Source organism: Crassostrea angulata, chromosome 10 (genome assembly GCF_025612915.1).
Source record: "Crassostrea angulata isolate pt1a10 chromosome 10, ASM2561291v2, whole genome shotgun sequence".
Classification (NCBI taxonomy): domain Eukaryota; kingdom Metazoa; phylum Mollusca; class Bivalvia; order Ostreida; family Ostreidae; genus Magallana; species Magallana angulata.
Window position 1 is genome coordinate 48,684,413 of NC_069120.1, and position 19,491 is coordinate 48,703,903.

Below are 19,491 nucleotides of genomic sequence, written 5' to 3' on the forward strand. Positions count from 1 at the left end.
GGATGCAGCTTTCATTTTGCCTTTAGTTACACCGAAGTTTTGTTTGTTTCAGCTGCTCTGTCAGAGGTGAGCAGTAAAGATCAGAGAGTAGGCATGTCCCTGAGACACCTCAGTAAGAAGTTTGGTGACCATGAAGTGGTCAAGGACATCAACTGTGACTTCTATGAAGGTCAGGTCACGGTTCTTCTGGGTCACAACGGGGCTGCCAAGTCCACTACACTGTAAGTACCGCTCAAACTCAGAATCACCACTACATTGTAAATACTTAACAAACTCAAAACCATTACAATAACATAAGTACCACTCAAACTCAGTCAAATTCACTGAACAATATATCTGATTTAGTTGAAGAAGACTTGGCTCACAAATGCAAATGATAGATCTCTTTGCTTTACAGGAATATGTTGTCTGGCATTCTTCAGCCGACTCATGGCAAGGTGTCGATATATGGTCACAGAGTCAGGCACGGCGCCACCAAGATTGGAATCTGTCCTCAATACAATGCTCTGTTCCACTAGTGAGTCCCTTGTTTGTTTTTGTTACATGCACATTTCATATTGAATATTGCTGTTACTGTTCTAAATTATCAGATCATATTTTTTTTCTTTATTTAATCAATTATGCAATTGTTTTAAACTTCTAATTCCTCTCTTCTGTTGTGTTTTACAGTATGACGGTGAGAGAACACATGGAGTTTTACTGTGCCGTCAAGTCAGGCTTCTCTAAGAGTAAGAGGAAACAGGAAATAGACAGGTGAGACCAATCTGGGTGAAGAAATAGCTCAGTCTTAATAGAAATTCAATCTATTTCAGAATTCTTGTTTTTTGCATTGTATTCAATAGCTTGTAGACATAGTTTTATTTTTCTGTATTTGCGTGGTTTTCAGTTTGCTCCACGATGTGGACTTGTGGCATGTCCAGGACGCGGTGGTCTCCTCACTGTCTGGGGGTATGCAGCGCCGCCTCTGTGTGGCCCTGGCCTTTGTTGGAGATTCCAAGGCGGTCATCTTGGACGAGCCAACCAGTGGGGTAGACCCCAGCGGACGCAGAAGTATCTGGAACCTCCTTGTCAAACACAAAATGAGTGAGTATAAAGCTTACAATTACTTCTAAGGTGGGTTAGAGGGTACAATTACTGAGTGATATGGGCTTGAATAAAGGTCTTAACACACAAAATTCCATGGCACAAATTAGTTTATACGATCGTATTGTTGATTATATGGTTTACCAATTAAGGCAAAAAGTCATTGTAGTTGTTATACTTTTTGATATTCAATTTTGTGATTAATGGAGGTGATGTTTTATAGTAATAGGCACACCACTAACTTTTCGCCAATGGAATCCAAGATTGCAAACTATTAATTACAGACTACTTTATTTTCTTTTATCAGAATAATTATATGTTGAAATTTGCTTTAAGAATAAATAATTACCTGTTACCCAGAAACAATGTAAAAGAAGAATTCTAAAGAACAAATTTGAATAATGTTTCATGTATTAGTATGAAGGGTTGTACAGACATTTCAGTTGTTTACCTGAGCTCTATCACTACTTATTAAGTTACTATTCATTTATCAGAGAGAGAGGAAGAGGGTAAGTCTTTATCCCCTAATCTGTTGGTGATGTCAATATAACAAGTCTTTATCCCCTAACCTGTTGGTGATGTCAATATAAAAACAATTCCGTGGTTTCATTATTACTTGATGAACAGCAATTTTCATGGATTTCTTCATCAATATGAGCCTTATAATGAATATGCATTATAAAGAAGCATTATTACAATAATTTTGTCGGTTACTGATAAACCTTCCAAGAATTTCCAAATCTTGAAACTTTGAATTTTACTGAATCGATAAAAATTGATGCTCATGAATGGTAATGAAACCACAGTATGGTGGCAATGCATGGTGCGACTAATCCCTTAAAACAGAGTAAAAAAGATTGGCATTTCATTCCATGTTGGTAGGAAAGTTTAGTATACACAAGCACTTATTAATTTTTTGTATTGACTTTATATCATGATACTGAAAATTGAAAACAAAATGTATTTGGTATTGGTATGTAAAATACGTGTATTATTATACTGATCCTGATGTCTACTGTACACTTCAGTGTTTTGATATGTACCGAACATCTTTTTTCTTTATTTTTTTTTCAAATACCATTTTCTAAAACTAATAATTGCAAAAATTTATGCTAACCTTACAATGCCATTTAAAATTTAATGAAATACTAAACTATTGGTGCATATAAATCCACACTACTAGACAATTGGTAAAAGTAAACCCACACAACTATAGCTTTAAGGGCTTTGTATCCTACACTTTAGCAATTGGAAATGCATTTCAACCCATTACAAAGTTAAACTTTATCAACTTTCTTACATGTCTGTTGTTTGTCATAGCTTAGAAAAGGAAAATCACTAGTCTTACTAACTAAAGATAAATTCTTCTATGGGAATTGGTGTATAAGAAATGATTCAGTCTGATGTGTTGTTTGATGGTCATTCACTTTTCATTTGTGGTTGTGGCAGGGTGCACCATTCTTTTGTCGACCCACTTTCTGGACGAGGCAGACACAGTGGGAGACAGGATTGCGGTCATGCATAAAGGTCGTCTCCTCTGTACCGGGTCACCCATGTTCCTGAAGCAGAAGGTGGGCAGTGGCTACCATCTCAAGTTTGCCAAATCACGTACGTGACGTCAAAGGAGTTTTCATAGGAATTCTTTATCTTATGTGTCAAATACTGTAAACATATTACATTTGGCTGTGTATTCTATTTAGCGTTTTTGGCAAAAAATGGCGTCCACTAAATCAAATACATCGCCAAATGTTAAATATATAAGTAGTAGATAAATAGTTATATTCAGAATTGCTCTAAATCAAATCCATGCTAAACAAATCAAATCCATGCTAAACATATTCTGCCAAATATCGTACACACCAAATATAATACGTTTACAGTAAGAAGCCCCAAATTTTATTGTTCAAATCAAAGACCCATACTAAATTTTCTTTAGAAATTCTTTGTTTTTCATGAGATAAATGATCCAAAAACATCAGCTCTTAAGATGATTTCCTTTGAAAAGTATGTCATTTTTATAACCCTTGAATTTTCTAACAAACAGAAGTCTGTGATACTGGCGCTGTCCTGTCTACAATTAAGTCATTCATACCACAAGCTGACCTCATTAATGAGATCGGGTCAGAGGTCACCGTGTCCTTACCCTTCTCAGATGGCCAAACAAACCAGTTCTTCAAATGTCTGCACCACATTGACAGAGAGGCCACGTCACTGGGAATCGATAATTACGGAATCTATGACACCACACTGGAAGAAGTAAGAATTACAGTGATCGTCTCTGTCTGTGCTTGTAGTTACCCGACTACCAAGAGAATACTGTATACAGAGTTATTTTCGCCCAGTGTTATTTTTGACTTTCTACACTAGCAAACGGTTTTTTCTGTCTTGCCCAGATGCAGTGGTGTTAAAAGAGATATTTGCGATAATGGAATTCATCCAGTCTTAAATTTACCCACTGACAACGAGGGTAAAAAAAAAAGGGGGGGGGGGGTGAATTTTTCCCTGTATACAGTTAAAGTCAAAAGCACTTTGTTATTAATTGAAATCTGAGATCAGTGTTGTAATGTTCAACGGTAATTATTTTAGATGATACACAAATGCAAGATAGTTTACACCTGCATCTTTGATGATCATTATTTTTGTTGGAGTACGTAGACACATCTTTTTCATAATGCGACGTGCCGGTATTCAATTTTGAAACATTTTGATATTCTCATTATTTGTAGTAAAATGTTCTCTATTTTCTACAATGCTAGGTGTTCCACAAAGTGTGTACAGTAGCAGACAATGAAAAGGTTCTGACGGAGGAAGTCCTAAAGGAATGTCGGCAGAAACCTAAACTGGAGAAATCGGAGGATACAGTCAGTGTGGAGGTCCCCAGCGATCAGAGTGAGTGGCAACTAAAGTCTTCCTACACGATTCACTAGCACTGTAGTTTTACTCTTATAAATACATGTACTAATTAACATTATTTTTATGCCAGTGCTAATGTGTGCATTTTTATAATAGAATAGATGCATCTATTTTTCATGATGTCTGAATAATTGATACTAAGAATAATGTTGCACTATTTTATTTAGATTTTTTTTTCAATGATGATAAAATATGTATTAGGTATTTTAGATTTAGAAGGGAAAAACATAAAACAGACAAATGTCAGATACGGGAACTTGTTTTTTTTTCAACAAAAAACAGTTAGTTAATATGTACTAAATTTGAAAAGTGCAAAATCAGTTACACGTGCCCCTCAACTTTGACTGTCTGATATTTAAGTGTGCCCTGACCCATTTATTTTGATTTTCAGGTGCTGCCTACTCTGTGGGCTTCTCTGGAGACAAAAGGAAGGGTCTGATTGGTCACAAAATGGGCCAGTTTTCTGGAATGTTGATCAAGCGGTTCCACCACTACCGCCGAGACTGGCGAATGTTTCTGTCTGTTTTCGTCCTACCACTGGTGTTTATGACTGCTAGTCTTGGACTGATGGAGTTACAGCCCAAAACAGAGAGTGCCCCGGCCAGAATCCTCACCCCACCCCTCTATGGACCCTACAGCCACGCCTTCTTCAAGTGAGTGAACAACACAGATAATAATTACGCATTTTTATCATCTATCCAAAATATCTTTTCTATACATGTATTACAATGATTCCATAAATTATTCCTTGTGGGTTTTTTTTCTTCTAAATTTTTTTGAAAGTCATGTAAATACATGTACATAGTCTGGGTTATTTACTAGATCATTATACTAGCATGTACGATGACCCCACATCTTCCATTTATAGATAGTTCCATGATAATTTTTTAAATAATACAATTTTTTTGTTACAATTTTTATATTAACCTTAAACAATGTATTGTGATAATTTTGTTTACAGAGATAAAATCAACAATGAGATGACCAGAAACATGATCGACTCCATGAAAGACTTGCCGGGATTCGGAACAACCTGCATGAAAGGTGTCAACTATGGGTATGTACCTGGTACTTTGACAAGAATTTTTACATAAATAACTCTGCAGAGAATCAAATGCAGGTGTAATGTTATTAGACCACCTCCAAGTATGGAGATCAAACTACCTGGGTTTGTTTTTCACTGGTTTTATATAACAATTTCAGCCCTCCATTTGAATGTGTCACCCCGGATCAGAAATTCTCCTCAGTAGCAGCTGGACAGAAATACGACAACTGTACCTGTGTAAACAACAAACACACGTGTAGTCAGCAGACCGTACATCAGGAAGTTCCACACTTGACAACACGAACGACGACAGAGCTGTACAACCTGGCTAGTAAGGACATCGAGCTGTACCTACTGCAGACATCAGAGCGATTCACATGGAATAGGTACGTCATAAAGGTTTATTGCAGGCACTTCGTATATAGTCCCAGGAATCCATGTGGAATATTTGCATGTAGGTAGCAGATGTCTACTGCATGCCCTACAGTACGTAGTTACGATAATAAGCAAATGGTACTGGGCTTGAACTTTGGTCTGCTTGCTCTAAGACATGCAATGTATAAAGGATACAAGAGTTATATGTGGAAAAAATCTTGATGGTCAAGAAAATCTGTTGTTTTATCCAATTAAATTAAATCTTTGTGGATAGATTACTTGGTATTGAACAATTGTCATAGTTCATTGTATGTGTTACAATGATGAAGTTTGTAAACCATAGGTAACATAATTATAATAAAACCTATTTCAATGTACAAAGATATTTCAAGAAATCATAAATTTTCACTATGAGCTATTTGATTTGATATGAATGTGATTGAAGTTTGATTAGACTTGCTGACATCTGTTTCCAGATTTGGTGGCCTTGCCTTTGACCCTGACACTTCTGATCCTATGGCAATGAAATCCACAGTGTGGTTCAACAACAAAGGCCGACACGCCCTGCCCTCCTTCTACAACGCCCTGTCTAACAGCATGCTGAGGGCTGCATTGTCAGAGGCTGGGGTTTCTGACCCAGAAAACTTTGGTAAATTATCATTTTACTTTATATCAGCAGTGAACTTTCATAATTTTGAAAATATTTTTTACATGTGTTAAATTAGAAATTAGACTTCATAACTTCAAGGAAAGTCCACAATTATATGTATTAGATACTTGTTAGGAGATAGCATGACTTGTGTACATTTGATGCTCACATTGAGTCAGTAGTAAATTAGATCTGTATTGTTTTTACACAGGCATCACAGCCATCAACCAACCAGTTCTTCTCCATGCTCAACAACTAACCAGCGACACTCTGTAAGTCAATCATCCTCTACGCAATGTTTTGATTTATTTAAAAGAGATGATTTAATTATTGAAGTTGATTTAGGATGTCAAATTGGTTGAAACTGATATTAATCCATACCCAAGGCTAAAGCAGAGCTGATTTTATTATATTGGATTATGCTGATATTGTTTATCCATACACTAGGTTGAAGTAGAGTTGATTTGTTTTGTAGGTTGAAGAAGGCATCCGATGTAGGAATTGGACTGTTTATGTTGATTGCCTTCTCCTTCATCCCAGTTGGCTTCACAATGTACGTCCTGAACGAGCTGCTGAAAAAAGAGAAACAGCTGCAGTTCCTCAGCGGGACTGGTCCCCTCCTGTACTGGTTCACCTCCATCTTGTGGGATATGGTGAGCAAGCCGTGTTTGTTATTGATAACGTTAGACAGGGATTCTCTTACCCAAGAATAAGCCATATTGAGTTTAGGTTGATTTAGGTAGTACAAATAAAACCATCATATTGAAAGGGGATTTACTCTTTACCACCAAACCATAGATCAACAATATTATTATTTTGAAACACGTTAAATTTGAGCTAGCTGCAATAAAATATCAGTTAATGTCAAATTATTGTGAAATCTGACACAGTGATATTAGATTGGATGTGTGATTGAGGCATGCTTTCCTCCCTTTCTAGGTGCTTTACTGTATCACTGTGGCCTTTACTGTGGTTTTAATGGCCATCTTCCAAAACGCAGCCTACTGGGAGAGATCGAACCTCGAAGCCAGTGTTCTATTGGTTGTCATGTATGGGTAAGTGTCAATGTCATCAGAATCTTTCCTTAATATTATTTCTAAACAGTGTTTAAATATTTCTTTTTGCATGAATTACCGGTAATAGATTGTCTCAAAATATATTGATTCTGTCCTAATTTTCTTGTCAGTATATCTCTAAAATAACCACCCAGGTATGGGTATATCAAAATTAGACTGCCTATACATAGAATCAATGGACCTCTTACTGACATGTACATGTAGTTATTCAGTTTTGACCTGGTTTGTGGGTTTTTTTCAGCTGGGCGAGCATCCCTCTGATGTACAGTTCACTGAAGCTGTTCAGGGACACCTCCACCGCCTACATGGTTCTGTTCTGTGGCAGCGTGTTCATTGGGATCACCACCGCTAGCTGTATATTCCTCCTGGAGTACTTCTCTGATTCACAGGTACACCACTCTCAACAAACACTCCTTTGTTATCATTCCTGAACATTCTGAAACTGAAATTGCGTGCAATAGGTGAAAGTTAAGTTAAATCCCTCTTCAAGCGATGAAAATGCATAGGACTGGTGCTTATCCCCCAATTTCGATTGTGCTAAGTGGATGAGAGTCTGACTTCTCTCGGATGAGATGACTCCCCTTGGATGGGATACCAGTTTATCGCAGGTTAACTCCCAACATAAGCCAGTACCCAATTTCAGCTAGGTGGACTGAGACAATGTAGATAAAGTGCCTTGTCTAAGTGCACAACACACAGCATCAAGTGTCCACAGCTGGATTTGAACCAAAGACATTTTGGTTACTCGCCCATGACCAAAGAGCCATGTATATTAGATAGGTAATAAAATGTTTTCTTTTTGCAGAAAATGAAACACGCGTTTGAGGTTCTTAGTTACATCTTCATGGTGTTCCCACAATTCAGTTACGTGAACGGGTTCCTGAAATTGACGGCCAATCAGCTAAAAACGGACATCCTTGCCCTATTCGGACAAGATGTCTACGCCGATCCTTTCTCCTTTGAAATGTTGGGCTGGAACTACATCGCCATGGCAATACAAGGAGCCGTGTTCTTTGCTATTACTCTGCTGACTGAGTATGCCTGTCAATGCAATAGAAGGTGTGTAGATACAAATTAGATTGTGTACAATTATTTAATGCTACTGTAATAACTCACAATTCTCATCGTGTTTTATGGGTTGGATGGTATTTGTTTTGAATCATTTTATCTCATTTTAACATTATTGAAATCATGCAATATATTATATTCAAGAATATGTAACAATGTCTTTGAATCCTGTTGTAATTTTTATTACTCCAGAATTCCCCCCTCACTGTACCCCGAGTATCACAAGGAAGATGAGGATGTCAGTGCTGAGCGCGCTCGAGTCACTGAAAACACAACGACTGGAAACTCCGTTACTGTGTCCAACTTATCCAAGGTACACAGACCTACTCTAAAAAAAATTATAAACTATGTTTAGAAAAACTAACATTAGCATATCTTACATACCTTATGTTAGTTAATTACTGGTAATGCATTATATTCCAGTCCTGAACTTAAAGAAAATGAAAATAATGAGAATGTTTTATTGAGCAATTATAGTACAAGGGAGTTAAAAGTTTATACTTGATATGTATTTTGGTGAAAAAACGGTCAAATTTCAAATAATAAGCACACATTCATTTTGTAATTGACAGGTGTTCCCCCGTGGGAGACACGATTTCCTGGCAGTAAACGAGTTGTGCTTCGGAGTCAAAAAAGGAGAGGTAAGCTAAAACAACGACTATAGGAGGAAACTCCTCTCTCTTTCCTCATGTTTCATATGTACCTGGATATTTGAATTAATGTGATGTGAATTTATTTCAATAATAAATTTCAGTGTTTTGGACTACTTGGAGTGAATGGGGCAGGAAAGACCACAACGTTCCGAATGTTAACAGGAGATATCCCGCCGTCCAAAGGAGCAGCCTTCCTGAAAGATCACAGGTATCAAAACACAAAACTCAAAATAAAATACCTACAGTAGAATCCTAATTAAACATGAGGAATTAGTATCTGCATAAAATTGTGAGAAGCACATTTCGCGTGTTTAATAGAATCTAGAATTTATTTTACGGACAGATGTAAACTAAATAAAACTATGATAAACATTTGGCATTTGGATTTTATACATGTATTCTCACCATTTGATGCAAAACGGTTAAAACGCTGAATTAAGTACTCGCATAAATTAAGGAATCTACAGTATCTGTCCTCAAAGGGAATGAACAAAGACCCTCTCTCTGTTTCTTAATATGAATAACCAAATTAGATCCCTAAATATAGTTAAACTAAAACTCCTTTATAAATATTTAATAATCTTTGAGTCATGTATATAACATATGTAATATGACTTGCAAAAGTCTCTTTTGTTAAAAATGAAGTAGTGAGCTTACCAAAATAAGAATAACACAACAACAAAATGTATGCCCTCACTGTTAATTTCTGTGTCCTACAGGATAGGGTACGGTGAGTCCGGTGTGGGTCAGGATCTGGGGTACTGCCCCCAGGATGAGGCCCTGGACCGGTACCTGAGCGGTGAGGAGACACTCCACTTCTACGCCAGAATGAGAGGACTCCCAGACAGCTACAGGAAATATGTAAGTTAGCCTTCACTGTGTCTCTGTTAATGGCTTGCTCATTATTTTACTGAGAAATACCAGTACGTGCAGAAATAATCTTTCAATTTGAAAGTTACTAGTTATAGTGAAATGTGGTTTGAGCAAACATGCTAAAAAGGAATTATTGCAAAGTCAGTGTCATTTTTCAAATTTTAACTATATTTTAAGCTTATTGGATACAGCAAATAGCATATGCCTCTGGAACTTTGCTTTGCTGTAACCATGTTTTACTACTGTACTTTATAAAGTACTTTCAATGTGATAATGCTACAAAATTACTTATGTAAATGCATGTATCATGGTAAAATTAGGTGATGTATAAATGCATGTTTTATTATAGACTGTACAAGACCTGATCCAGAGGCTGAAGTTGACCCCGTATGCAGACAAGGCTGTCCACACATATAGCGGGGGGATGAAGAGGAAGCTGTCCGTGGCCATCTCTCTACTGGGGGATCCTGACGTCGTGTTCCTGGTCAGTCAGCAGTGTCATTAACTGTATAACATCAGGCCCTGGGGCCATAAAAAATATTGATAGCTTTCCTTTGATTTCAGTCTTACTTTTACTAAGGGAATAGTGGAAAGCGAGACTAAGATCAAAAGTGAATTCATCTAAGTTTTTAAAAGATTTACACTGTATAGAAAAGGATTCAGATTTACATTATCCTTCTCGCTGCTACTTCTCTGACCTCTACATGCAAGAGAAGCAGGGAAGATGTCTTACTATATCATGACTATGGTTTTGTTTTATGATTTGTTTGTTCTAAATTTGATAGTTCCTCATCTGTGTATTGATTATTTGACTTTTACCCTCTATAGGATGAGCCTACAACAGGTATGGACCCAGTGGCCAAGCGGCTGGTGTGGGACTGTTTGACCAGCGCCCTCAGGAAGGGACAGTCAGTAGTGATGACTTCACACAGGTACAGTTCACCAGAATTATAATGTTCTCTGGAAATACTCCAAATAGGTTCAATAGGTTCAATTCCACTGTCAGTGGCTAGTTGAAAATAGGCCACTATTATAGGTTTTATTTCGTGCTAAATTTACATATGAACATCTGTTTGAATTTTTATAACTTAGAGATGCATTATTTTGATAACTGTAAAATGCACAGTAGTTTAAATCTGATGAAAATATTTCAAACTGTAAACACTGAAATAAAGCCAAAGTGATAGAATCCCAATCAGCTATAGCCTCCTCATGTCAGAATGGAGTGGAAAAGAATTTCATTTGTAATGTGTGATTTGGTCCCAAGACATTTCTACTTAATATGCAAAGATGAACTTAAGGTGTCCCTTCACAGCAAGGGAATATTGATTTGACTAAGTTATGTATTTGTCTTGTTCCAAAAATACTGTAATATCATTTTTTTATTATTATAGTATGGAGGAATGTGATGCCATATGTACAAGGTTAGCCATAATGGTGAACGGATCCTTCCAATGTATCGGCAATTCCCAGCACCTGAAGGACAAGTAGGTTTCATTTGGTCAGCGAGCACACTTTGTGGTACTGCATTCTGTTGTTGTTTCATTTTACAACATCTTGCGATGTTTTCTGTAGGTTTGGTGGTGGACACACAGTGACGGTGTTCCAGTGCGGCCTGCCCTCGGACAGACAACAGCTGATGGCAGTGTTCCAGGGACGGTTCCCAGGCTCAATATTCAGGGTATGTAGATCTGTTTTCTTACTGGTAACTGAAAAATAGTTTTTCAAGTTTTCAAGGTAATATCTGAGGAGGAATAATACTTCTGTTTACTTTCATATAAAAAAAATTGCTTTCATTAATATGATAGCAGAGATAAAAGACAGCATATTTTGTACAGAAAGCATGGTTAATCATGTTTATATGTACAAGGAATATAAGAATAAAACAGAGAAGCATCATTCATTGATGAAACTTGCTTTTAAAAAATGTCCTGTATGTGCTTGAGAGTGTTACTAGCACAGAAAAGGTTCTAGTGAGAGTAAAGAAAAGAAAACTGGGAAATTTAAGTACACATTTTTTTTTGGATTTTATCACAAAGTGTGTTTCTCAGATGTATTACATGAAGAACTCTTTCTAAAATGATATACCAGTAGAAGTAAATATGTATTTGGTGGAAGTGATGCAGTTGGTACATTTGTAAGATATAGAATGGAAAGAAAAGATGGTTAAGAAGGCTAGTAGAAATGTATCAAGCCTTGTTACATAAAGGTGTCCAGTTTACTGATACTCTGTTATGCTTTGTTCCAGGTGCAGCACCAAGGTGTCCTCGAGGTACAGGTGCCCAGTGACCACACCTCAGTGGCTGACATCATCCAAGTCCTCGAGGAGATGAAGGATGGAGGGGCCATTCAGAACTACTCTGTCTCGCAGACCACACTAGATGATGTAAGTATTCAAGTATCAGGAATAACATGAAAGACTCTGGTGTTCCCTGTTGCATTGTAACACTAAACTTAGTCAAACGACTTGACTCAACATTGTTGCTTTTGATTTTGTTTATATAGGTGTTCCTAAGTTTTGCCCGTGAACAAACAGACGGAGTTGGTGTTGATGGGACGGAATCTTTTACGGACTTTGCTAGCAGTAGTAGTGATGACACGCCTCAAATCAGCCACTCCATTGCCAAGAGCCAGTTTGCCTACATGAATCCTGGCTACTCCGGAGATAAGGGCGAGAAGGTGGGACAGCTCGCGGCAGTGTTCGTCAATCCAGACGATGAATTCACATCCTTTTGATATGTGGAATTTTGAACAAGTTTTCTAGATCAGCAAGAGACCTATTTTTGTATTTTATGTACCGGGGTATTAGACATTGATATCTACCATGTTTTAAACAAACCAAAGAGGTCTGTGATATCCTTCTGTATGGTGCTCTGAGCATTTTATTATGCTTAAAATGTCTTCATCTTCTTGTGATATCCATAAATCCTTTTACAGCATGTTGCTGGGAAACTGGGTAATTGTGTTTTGACATTCTGTCTTCCACTTTAATTGTTATCAATTCCATTTACTTATTGCAGTTTTAATATTAGTTGCAGGTGAAAGGAATAGAGTTATGTAATGAAATATTTTTGTGTTTACATGCATGTAAATATTGTATAATCGGAGATATTTTAAGAATTTAATGAATTAGTTTTGCCTGTTCCATGTTTTTCATATTTGAATTTAACTCATTTCTTGTTCAGTAAAAATTTAGAGCATTGTGTACTTATAATCTTGCATCATGACACTCAGATGTCTTCTACTTATACAATCAGATCAGATTTTTTTTTAATCAATGCAAACTTGTATCAGCTCAGAGCCACCAAAGAAAGTCCCTTTTTCTCTCCCAGATACACAGTATCAAGACTTGATAGTTATTGTGTTATGTTAACTTAATATTTCATTGTTTTCTCCACCTGTTTTTACCTGTTATATTCTGTGCTAACTTTCATGTATTAACCATCATTCAGTGCTAGGTTGTACTGTATCCCCACTCTCCCAACATCCATATACAGACAAACCTATATATCCAAAAACCTTTGTAATTCTTCCACTCTACATTCCAACCACAGCAAGAATTCTGGTTTACAGACATTTTTTGTATTGAGACTCCCTTTCCAACAAAGTGTCCAACTTATATCCTATAATGTAGTTCATTAATTGTGATACTACCTATTCAACAATATGTCCAATGCAATAAAGAACTCTGTTAACATCATTCCAAAACTGGCTTTATTTAAAGAGGTTTTATCAGTATAAGGGTAGTAATGTTGTTACAGCCAGAAAAAGTTGCTGATTTTGAGACTACGTGTATACTGATGTTATTTTGTGCAACAAAAATCAAAAGACAAATCTAGATGATCAAATCCAGGGGTAGTCTTTTTTTTTTAATTTACATTTTATTTATTCCTATCATAACGTTGTCAAGACAAACCTTTTGCAGGCCTATGCTGTATAATACAATGCAAGTTTTATTCATGTGATTGTTATTTTTTTATCTGATCACCAGTAAATCTGTTATGTGTTTCTCGTTCAACCATTTCTGTAGTGCCATGCTTCATGCACAGGTGCAAGGGAGGGGGTGTAACAAATAGGACTTCATACATGAACCTATTATATATATCTTGATATCCACTCCCCCTCAAGATCTCTGTTGAACATTTTTTTAAATTTCCTTTCTCTTTGTATTGAGAATATGTTTATACACCTTACAACCAATGCAAACAATTTTGTTGTTGTTATGAATGTATTTTCTGAAAGCTTTGATCAATGCAACATATTTGTTAATATATAGTGTCATTATATCTATGTACATGTATATATCTATTAAAGCAATAAAATAATTCTGTTGTACTAGTATTCTAGTTTTGTTGTTGATTGCAGATTTTACAGTACTTAGGTTGCCCTAGCTTAATTCTGCGTTTAACATCACCTCCAAACCTTATAAGTATATTATATACACATCTTCTTATTTATTTTCTATATTTTTAAATATGTATAATTATATGATTGTGTTTTGTTTTGAACATATTTTATTGATTAAACAAAAGGATCAGAAACAAGTTCTAACAACTTACAAGTTCCTCTCCTTAAATATAACAATATTTGTCATGCATATAAATTTTTAATACAAGAAAGAATATTATAATATTGGTATACAAAGAAAAATTATCTGAATCTCAAGGATTTGTATATAAACTTTTGTACAGAAGTAAAAAATCTAAAGGTAGTTCGTTGCCATATAAAAGTAAATTAGTATCAACATTAACTAAATGTACACAAATAATTGATCAAACATATTGTTTCTCGTTCTAGAGTAGTTTTTGCAAGAAAAAAGGAAATGATACATATCTTCTGTTTGACCACATAAACACAACGGATTATTTATAATATTACATTTACAAAGATCATAGTTTAATAAACAGTTATGTCTCAGCTTTGTATGAATAAAGTTGGTACACCGTTTACCAAAAGAAAAATAAATAGGGGGTTTTGTAACTGTAGGCATATGTTTGCAAAACAAATTGATTGAGGTGGATGTTCTGGCTTCTACATTTAGTGAATTCCACAGATTTACAGCATTGGGTACAAATGATTTTTAGCTCACCTGAGCTAAAAGCTCAAGTGAGCTTTTCTGATCACATTTGTCAGTCGTCCGTCTGTCCGTCGTAACCTTTCACATTTTTAAACATCTTCTCAAAAACTACTGGGCCAATTTCAACCAAACTTGGCACAAATCATCTTTAGGCAAAGGGGATTCAAAGTTGTGAAAACTAAGGGCCACACCCTTTTTCAAAGGGAAATAATTAGAAATTGATGAAAAAATTTGAGAAATTTTCAAAAATCTTCTTCTCAAGAACCATTAAGCCAGGAAAACTGTGTGGTAGCATCCTCATGTAGTGTAGATTCAAAGTTGTGAAAATCATGACCCCCAGGGGTAAGGTGGGGCCACAGTGGGGGGTCGAAGTTTTACATAGGAATATAAAGAGTAAATCTTAAAAAAATCTTCTTCTCAACAACTAATCAGCCAGGAAAGCTGAAACTTGTGTGGAAGCATCCTCAGGTAGTGTAGATTCACAGTTGTGAAAATCATGACCCCCGGGGTTAGAATGGGGCCACAATGGGGGGGGGGTCGAAGTTTACATAGGAATATATAGAGTAAATCTTTAAAAATCTTCTTCTCAGAAATTATTCAGCCAGGAAAGCTGAAACTTGTGTGGAAGCATTCCCTAGTAGAGTAGATTCAACGTTGTGAAAATCATGATCCCCGGGGGTAGGGTGGGGCCACAATGGAGAGTCCAAGTTTTACATAGGAATATATAGAGTAAATCTTTAAAAACCTCTTTTTAGAAACTAATCAGCCAGATGATTCTTTATAATTGTTAAGACTTTGGCCCCAGCACAATTCTTTGGCCTCACAAGAAGGTTCAGAGTTTGATGTAGCTTTATATCCCATATACATGTTTAAACAATCGTTAAGGATATTTTTGAGAACTGCAATACTCAACATGTGATATGACTATAAAATCATCCTGTTAGAAAAGGGACTAATGATTATAAACATAAGAATATCCAGGTGGAAAAATGGATTTAATTTATACAGGATCTACGTGTATTATTGTACATTGTCCAGATAGTTTGTATTATGACTCCATTGATTTTGTCATACCTATTGTTCCTCAGGTGAGCGATGTGGCCCATGGGCCTCTTGTTTTAGTAAATCTAACCTTCGCTTAGGAACATTAAACTGATCCTTGTTTCGTGTGTTGTATCGTGATATATTTTCCCGCTTGTTAGAAATAATATCCAATAAATAGGCAAAGTCATGGATGTATAGCGTCTGGTTTGTAAATTTTCCCACCATGTTAATTTCTAGGTAAAGCGCTTCCCTATAAGATACAAATATTGGCAACCCAGTGACAATTAGAGCAGCACACAATTGAAACTTTTAAAGTTTGTCTGCATCATGCACAGAACAGCCACTGTATGTTAATTTATTGTAATTATGTTAAATTCATGAATCGTTATATGGTTCTTGGTCAATAATAAATAAACACATACAGTAAAACACGCTTATAACGAAGTGCTGGGGACTTGTAAATTTACTCCGCTATAAAAATACTTCGTAATATCGTTTATAACGAAGTATACAATGGGTTTTTTTTCAAGTGGTTATTAATATCAAAGAATGCTTTAAACAAAGAGTCGGGAACATTCTCGGATCGCTCTACGCAAACCTGCAACATATGCAAGTAGACTTGCGCTTGTTTTGTGGTTATTGAGACGTCTGCTGATGGTTCATGGTCAACTGGTTCGCTGTCATCGTCGCTAGATCCGTCGTTGTTAGTAACTGCATCGATAATTTGATCATCGGTCAGACTTTGGACGGAAACAATATCAGTCGTCGAGTAATTTAATCGAGATAAAGAGCTCAAAATTCGATCTTCTTTTTTTTTTGGCTCATGATTTTGTTTACATCTTAGATGTTGAAAATTTCAGGTTTAGACCTAAAATGAATCACAATTAAAAGCTATTTAGGAACTGTTTATCTGTGTTCAAATCGAATAAGCAGATAAAAAAATCATATTGAAAAAGAACTTAATTTTACCGGTTTTTTGTTGTTTTTTTTTTTTATAATTTATTTCTTTTTCAAGGAACAAACATACAGAAAAGACATTCAGTCACACACACATACACACCCACACTTATGAAAAAACACCTAAATGTATTATTTAGTGGTTACTTGCCTACATTGAAAAGAAAAAAAAGAAAGTTTAAGTGACAAAACAGAAATAGAAAAAATAGTCATAACGAAAATAGATTAGATGTCAGCATCAAAGATACATTTCCAACTATCCCATAATTTTTCAAAATATTGTAATTTACAAGTTTGTACTGCAGCATATCTTTCGATCAATATTGTATTTTAGTTTTAAATGACAAAGGAAACCAATTAAACATGGAATCTTATTTGACATAAGACAACAAAATATATATTGTTTCATATAAAGAATTATAAAATTAATGACTTTGTTATTAAACGACAATGGAAGTTGGCCAAGTATAATATTAGACGTATTAAATCCGACTCTTTCAGAGGTCTTTCTGTAAATGTATAAACTATATATAAGTTCACTCCACAGGGTATATATTTTCTCACAAGAAATAAAAACATGTATAATAGTTTCAACATTACTTTTACAGAACCCACATATGTCAGTAGTTTTGACATTAATTTTTTTAAGGTAGAAGCCAACTGGAAGAATTTTGTGTAAAATTCAAAATTGAAGCCATTGTACAGAAGAATCTTTGGTAGTATTAAAACAAATCTTAAAAATGTCACATATAGTAAGATCTTCAACATTATAATCCGTTAGATCTGTTTTCCATTTGGTTACAGCAATTGGAACAACTACATTTTCATTCAAAACATTATAAATAATTTTTGTACACTTTTCATGGGGTATAACTGTTTGGAAAAGAAATGGTATACATGGATTAGGATTTCTTTTAACAGAAGTCCTGTCAATATTAGACATTTTGAAAAACTTAAAAATTGCTGTTTTTACACTATTGTATTGCATTGTACATAGAACCTTGAGACTGTATTTACATTTAAATTCCTCAATATCTAAAAAATTACAATTTTCATCATAAAAATCTTGAATAACCTTTACACCGGTCTTGTACCAGGCTTTAATAAAAACATATTTATTTGCTATGTGTATATTTGAGTTATACCACACTGGAGTATTTAAAAAATTATCTTTTACCTTTGGGTGATTCTTATAGGTGGTAATAAAACATAACATCTTTCCAAAAAACATTGTTTACCTTGTGTAAGCATTCAATTACAAAACTATCACCAAAATCAAATAATTTCTGTAAAAAATCATTTCCATAAATGGTAAATAAAAAATCCATCCAAGGTTTGTGTGCTTTTGTAAGCCTTAATTTTAATCCAAGAACACTTAAGAGATGTTATAAAATTGTTAATGTCAACCATTTTTAACCCTCCTGACGAATAGTCCCGAGTAATGACTGACCTCTTAACTTTATCAATCTTAGATTTCCACAAAAATTCAAAAATAGTTTTGTTAAGATATGAAATTGTTTCTTTCTTTGGATTTGGTAGTGATATGAATAAATGATTTAGTTTTGGAATGAGCAAACTTTTAATAACAGTAATTCTACCAATGGGAGTAAGAACTCGTCGTTTCCATTGCTGGACCATAGCTATAATTTTTGGAATTAGTAAATTATAATTAATATCGACATTATTATGAAGATCAACCGAGAACTGAATTCCTAAAGCGTTAAATGTTGTTGACCCCCAATCCAATTTCCATCTTGTGTGATGATAGACCTGATCTGAAATTTTTTTGATCCAATCCAAATAATCTTTGTCTTAGATGTATTTATTTTAAGACCAGAAAAACTAGAAAAAAATTCTATGGTTTCTAGAGCTGCAAAAAGAGATTTGGGTGAACCATCAAGGGCTTGTGAAGTGTCATCTGCATATTGTGATATCTTATGTTCATTATCGTTAATAAATATACCTTTAATGTCTTTGTTTTGTTTAATCATTATTGCTAGGATTTCTGCACACATGATGAATAAATATGGAGCAACAGGGTCTCCTTGCCTACATCCCCTTTGTACAACAAACTGTTGTGATAAATGGCCGCACTGTAAAATAGCAGCATGGAAGTTTGTATTTAAAATCTTAATCCACTGAATAATATTCTCCCCGAAGCCAAAATAGTTAAGGACTTGGTATATGAATGACCACGACATAGAATCAAACTTTTACCGGTTTATTGAACAACTGTAAATAGAAACACATAGCATGAGGTTGTATGATAATATACAGCAACGTAGTTTGCCCTTCGGCGAGCTCTGTCTTATTTGATAGCACTAATGATCTATTCTTAATTCCAAAATACCGTACACAAGTCTGTTACAAACTTTCAAGGTCAGATGCGACTTATCTTCCATTATTTTATAAATTTTTTGTTGTATCTTCACACTTTGAGATTTCACCGACGCAATACCGTAAATATAATCTGATATCTTTCTTTTTGAATAAATAGTTTCTAAAGAAAAATATGTACTGACTTTATCGGTTTACAGGCATTCAATAGTTATTGCATTTTGTTTGCGACAATAATGAAAATCCCAATCTGATTAAAATCAAATCATCGATCCGCTCCTTTTTTCCATTGTCGCTCCAAAAGGAAAAGGGTGCGTTCAGAGTACTGCCGTTGGCAGACA

The 19,491-nt window shown here is 35.3% G+C and overlaps 1 protein-coding gene across 7 annotated transcripts in view; it reads left to right on the top strand.

The window, feature by feature from the left end:
* The window catches only part of LOC128165362 (uncharacterized), a 61,339-nt gene extending 47,269 nt beyond the window's left edge, over positions 1-14,070 (top strand). For 6 of the 7 annotated variants that reach the window (XM_052829782.1, XM_052829781.1, XM_052829780.1 and 3 more), the window contains 26 exons: positions 53-221; positions 398-517; positions 670-753; positions 887-1,083; positions 2,533-2,691; positions 3,128-3,339; positions 3,840-3,972; positions 4,388-4,649; positions 4,958-5,053; positions 5,200-5,427; positions 5,893-6,065; positions 6,277-6,337; positions 6,541-6,718; positions 7,005-7,120; positions 7,383-7,530; positions 7,947-8,200; positions 8,402-8,522; positions 8,782-8,850; positions 8,964-9,070; positions 9,582-9,723; positions 10,085-10,219; positions 10,564-10,667; positions 11,130-11,222; positions 11,311-11,416; positions 11,984-12,121; positions 12,241-14,070. In XM_052829782.1, coding sequence (XP_052685742.1) covers positions 53-221; positions 398-517; positions 670-753; positions 887-1,083; positions 2,533-2,691; positions 3,128-3,339; positions 3,840-3,972; positions 4,388-4,649; positions 4,958-5,053; positions 5,200-5,427; positions 5,893-6,065; positions 6,277-6,337; positions 6,541-6,718; positions 7,005-7,120; positions 7,383-7,530; positions 7,947-8,200; positions 8,402-8,522; positions 8,782-8,850; positions 8,964-9,070; positions 9,582-9,723; positions 10,085-10,219; positions 10,564-10,667; positions 11,130-11,222; positions 11,311-11,416; positions 11,984-12,121; positions 12,241-12,471 — 3,836 coding nt within the window. In that variant the 3' untranslated portion in view covers positions 12,472-14,070. Of the gene's footprint in view, positions 1-52; positions 222-397; positions 518-669; positions 754-886; positions 1,084-1,577; positions 2,502-2,532; positions 2,692-3,127; positions 3,340-3,839; positions 3,973-4,387; positions 4,650-4,957; positions 5,054-5,199; positions 5,428-5,892; positions 6,066-6,276; positions 6,338-6,540; positions 6,719-7,004; positions 7,121-7,382; positions 7,531-7,946; positions 8,201-8,401; positions 8,523-8,781; positions 8,851-8,963; positions 9,071-9,581; positions 9,724-10,084; positions 10,220-10,563; positions 10,668-11,129; positions 11,223-11,310; positions 11,417-11,983; positions 12,122-12,240 lie in introns of those variants that run through there. The other variant, XM_052829787.1, reaches the window with a different exon arrangement.
* The last annotated feature ends 5,421 nt before the right edge of the window (positions 14,071-19,491 follow it).